Source organism: Salmo salar, chromosome ssa19 (assembly GCF_905237065.1).
Source record: "Salmo salar chromosome ssa19, Ssal_v3.1, whole genome shotgun sequence".
Taxonomy (NCBI): Eukaryota; Metazoa; Chordata; class Actinopteri; order Salmoniformes; family Salmonidae; genus Salmo; species Salmo salar.
In genome coordinates, this window is record NC_059460.1 from 78251302 (window position 1) to 78256301 (window position 5000).

Sequence of the window (5000 nt, forward strand, 5' to 3'; positions counted from 1 at the left end):
GATCTGTCAACTCCAAGCCATCCCCTCCCCATCTGTCAACTCCAGACCATCCCCTCCCCAGGACCAGATCTGTCAACTCCAGACCATCCCCTCCCCAGGATCAGATCTGTCAACTCCAAGCCATCCCCTCCTCAGGACCAGATCTGTCAACTCCAACCCATCCCCTCCTCAGGACCAGATCTGTCAACTCCAAGCCATCCCCTCCCCAGGACCAGATCTGTCAACTCCAAGCCATCCCCTCCTCAGGACCAGATCTGTCAACTCCAACCCATCCCCTCCCCAGGACCAGATCTGTCAACTCCAAGCCATCCCCTCCGCAGGACCAGATCTGTCAACTCCAAGCCATCCCCTCCGCAGGACCAGATCTGTCAACTCCAAGCCATCCCCTCCTCAGGACCAGATCTGTCAACTCCAAGCCATCCCCTCCGCAGGACCAGATCTGTCAACTCCAACCCATCCCCTCCCCAGGACCAGATCTGTCAACTCCAAGCCATCCCCTCCCCAGGACCAGATCTGTCAACTCCAAGCCATCCCCTCCGCAGGACCAGATCTCCTCATGGCTCTCAAGCTTAGGGTTCCTGGGGCCTCTGTCTCTACGTTCCTAATTCTCTGACCTAGTTACTACTTACAGTGCCTTCCAACCTGGAATTAAAATAGATTTTTTGGGGGGGTTTGTATCATTTTATTTACACAATATGAAGATGCAAAATCATTTTTATTGTGAAACAAAACAGAACTTGAGCACATTTTGCAGCAATTACAGCTGCAAGTCTCTCTATAAGCTTGGCACATCTAGCCAATGGGATTTGGGTCAGCATGCACTGAGTCTGGCCCGCCACAGGAGTGCGCGATGAGACAAGGATATCCCTGCCGGCCAATTGGGCATCCCAGTTGTGGCCGGCTGCGACAGAGCCTGGGCTCGAACCCAGAGTCTCTGGTGGCACAGCTAACACTGCGATGCAGTGCATTAGACCACTGCACCACCGTGGAGGCCCTTCTTTCCATGTTTTAATAATGGATTTAATGGTGCTCCGTGGGATGTTCAAAGTTTCAGATACTTTTCTAGAACCCAACTTTGTCCCTGACCTGTTTGGAGAGCTCCTTGGTCTTCATGGTGCCCCTTGATTTGTGGTGTTGCAGACTCTGGGGCCTTTCAGAACAGGTGTATATATACTGAGATCATGTGACACTTAGATTGCACACAGGTGGACTTTATTTAACTAATTATGTGACTTCTGAAGGTAATTGGTTGCACCAGATCTTATTTAGGGGCTTCATAGCAAAGGGGGTGAATACATATGCACGCACCACTTTAACGTTTTTTATTGTTTGGAATTTTTAAATTTTATTATCTTAGTTATTTTTTTTCATTTCCCTTCACCAATTTGGACTATTTTGTGTATGTCCATTACATGAAATCCAAATAAAAATCAATTTAAATTATAGGTGAATACTTTTTTAAGGCACTGTATACCTCCTCTCCTCTCCTCTCCTCTCCTCTGATCTACATATAAAGAAACTTGTTAAATATAGTTAAAGGGGCAATCAGCAGTTGCTACATTCATTTTCAGACGTATAAATTAATGATTAGTACACATCGATTCTTGAAGAATATATCTCATGAGCTTAGTTCAACTGTCATACCCCCTCAGAACCCAAAATATAAACGTGTTTCACTCCAATGTTTTTAAAGTAAATGTAAACAAACACTGTTTAGCCTCGAAACATGGTCAAAACTATAATGTTGATATCATGGATGGTCAGTCCTTGCATCTATAGCTCTGTCTATGAATTTGAGTGTGGTTACATTTCTCGAGCTACATCCCTCAGCTTTTTACTGAAACAGTGGTTCCAAGCACCAGTGGTGGAAAAATTATCCAATTTGTCATACTTGAGTAAAAGTAAAGGTACCTTAAAATGACTGAAGTAAAAGTTAAAGTCAGGCAATAAAATACTACTTGAGTAAAAGTAAAAAGTATTTGGTTTTAAATATACTTATGTTTTGAAAGTAAATGTAATTGCTCAAAAAGTATTAATAACTTCAAATTCCTTATAAGTATACATAAGTATATTAAGTATAAGTATATTTAAACCAGACGGCACCATTTTCTTTTTTAAATGTATATATGGATAGCCAGGGGCACAGACCAACACTCAAGACATCATTTACAAACAACGCATGTGTGTTTAGTGAGTCCTCCAGATCAGAGGCAGTAGTGATGACCAGGGATGTTCTCTGTTTAGTGAGTCCTCCAGATCAGAGGCAGTAGGGATGACCAGGGATGTTCTCTGTTTAGTGAGTCCTCCAGATCAGAGGCAGTAGGGATGACCAGGGATGTTCTCTTTAAGTGTGTGAATTAGACCATTTTCCTGTCCTGCTAAACATTCAGAATGTAACAAGTAATTTTGGCTGTCAGGGAAAATGTATGGAGTAAAAATAACACTATTTTCTTTAGAAACGTAGTGGAGTAAAAGTTGTCAGAAATATAAATAGTAAAGTAAAGTACAGATACCCCCCAAAAAACGACTTAATAGTACTTTAAAGTATTTTTACTGAAGTACTTTACACCACTGGCGAGAACGCTTAGTTATTGTTTCTACTGCTGATTGCCACTTTAAAGTCCCAGCGCAGTCAAACATGTGATTTTCCACCGGCCACAAGCTCTATACTCTTATACAGCTGAACCTGGGCTGAAGGGAGAGAGAGTTGTACTGTATTTCTGTGGTAAGTATGAGTGTTGGTGTAGAAGAACAAAAAGGTTTGGGTGCATCAGACTAAGCATTTCCTCATCTTGGTCAGTACTTCAAGAAAGCAGAATGTGAAGTGGATTGGAATGCTCAGAATGGCAAAGGAATTACAATGATAAAATGGAAGCAAAGAAATCTGAAGACAAAGAAAAAAAGAAAACAACTGTGCAAAGCACACACCAGTGTTTCCCCTATACGCATTTAGCAGCGGCGCACAGTCACTGCTAAATCGTGGCCTCCACAACAACAACAAAAAGTATTTGGGGAAACAACTGACAGGAAGTGGAATTCCCCTTACACTGTTGAAATGTATGAAATATCTGCAGACCTCCTACAGCGCAGGTTTGTCTGTTAGTGGGTAATTAGAAGGGCTGCTCAATAGGAAAATACAGAGGCAGCTTTAGTCTCCCTCCAGTTAGTTAATTACCTCAGAGGAGAAAGACGACCAGACAATAATGAAGCTTCCATCAGATTATAACAACACACTAGTAAAGGACTACTGATCTATTCACACAGAACCCCATTTCAGAAGGAAGGCTCAAAACTAGCCAATCGAATTCAACTGGGACTACAAATGGATTAGAGAGTGGAGACAGCCCTTCAGAACCTGAAGTGATCCACGGCAGCCCTTCAGAACCTGAAGTGATCCACGGCAGCCCTTCAGAACCTGAAGTGATCCACGACAGCCCTTCAGAACCTGAAGTGATCCACGACAGCCCTTCAGAACCTATCCACGACAGCCCTTCAGAACCTGAAGTGATCCCAGCCTTAGAACCTAAGTATCCACGGCAGCCCTTCAGAACCTGAAGTGATCCACGACAGCCCTTCAGAACCTGAAGTGATCCACGACAGCCCTTCAGAACCTGAAGTGATCCACGGCAGCCCTTGAGAAACTGCAACGTGAATGTTCACAGAAACAGACTGTTTATCCTGTCACTTCAGCTACTCATCCTCAGAGACAGGACAAGGTAAAGATGTTTTTCTATAAACAGTCTGAGTAGAGAGGAAATTAAATACAAATGAAAGGCCTTGTGCTCTTATGTGAGCATCACAGGATGTCGATGAACCTCAAAAAGTCCAACCAACATATAACTAACTTTACATCCGGACCTGAAAGTCCTTGGTTGACTATAAACGTATGAAAGGAGCAAACCCACACACACTCAAAACACTCAAAAGGGAGAAATAAGTGAAATAAGAGAAGCGAAGGACGAGGACACAGGAAGTAAAAGAGGATGGAGGGAAATGAGGACGGTCAGGTGGTACTTTCAGAGTCGTCAAGGACAGAAGAATTCTGAAGAATTAACTCTTACCAGGTTTTTGTGCCCCTTGGGCGTCCTGCTCGCCATTCTCCAACACAGGGTCGGCATCTGTTTACACACACACACACACACACACACACACACACACATTAGGCCAACTACCTATTAGCTTTCTGCTTGGACACACACATACACCCCCAACAAGGCATGTCAGTATGTTTATTTTACCAGGTAAATTGACTGAAAAAACATTGCCATTTACAGCAACAACCTGGGGAATAGTTACAGGGGAGAGGAGATGAATGAGCCAATTGTAAACTGGGGATGATTTGGTGACTGTGATGGTGTGAAGGCCTGATTGGGAGTTTAGCCAGGACACCGGGGTTAACACCCCTACTCTTACAATAAGTACCGTGGGATCTTTAGTGGCCACAGAGAGTCAGGACCCCTGTTTAATGTCCCATCTGAAAGACAGCACCCTACACAGGGCAACAACCCCAATCACTGCCCTGGGGCATTTCTTTACACCAGAGGAAAGAGTGCCTCCTAGTGGCCTTCCAACACCACTTCCAGCAGCATCTGGTCTCCCATCTAGGGACCAAACAGGACCAACCCTGCTTAGCTTCAGAGGTAAGCCAGCAGTGGGATGAAGGGTGGCATGCTGCTGGCCGGTGTCAGCTAGGAACTAACGCACATAGCATGATTACTGGCCACAGCACTTCTGAAGTTAACCATCATGGAAAACTGAACACACACAGTCTGCAACTCTGGACAGATTGTCTAGACAATAGACATGGCCTAAAGCTGAGGCACAGTCTGCTGGACACACACACACGCACAAACACAAACACACTCCACTAAAATCAGGCCACAGCCGCTGGACTGACACACTGTCAGATCCAAAACGGCAGGCCTTGTCCCGCTGTGTGGCATTATCAGTCACTTATCTGGAGATGCTTACGTAAGGTTACGTAACATTACACACACACA

At 44.3% G+C, this 5000-nt stretch overlaps 1 protein-coding gene across 9 annotated transcripts in view; it reads right to left on the bottom strand.

Annotated features, from left to right (window-relative positions):
• The window catches only part of LOC106579667 (microtubule-associated protein 4), a 135089-nt gene that overhangs the window by 92134 nt on the left and 37955 nt on the right, over positions 1–5000 (bottom strand). For 8 of the 9 annotated variants that reach the window (XM_045702773.1, XM_045702775.1, XM_045702771.1 and 5 more), the window contains exon 3: positions 4062–4118. The exons of the other annotated variant lie outside the window; for it this stretch is intronic. In XM_045702773.1, the coding sequence (XP_045558729.1) occupies positions 4062–4118 (57 nt within the window). The remainder of the gene's footprint in view (positions 1–4061; positions 4119–5000) is intronic. 9 annotated transcript variants of the gene reach the window in all.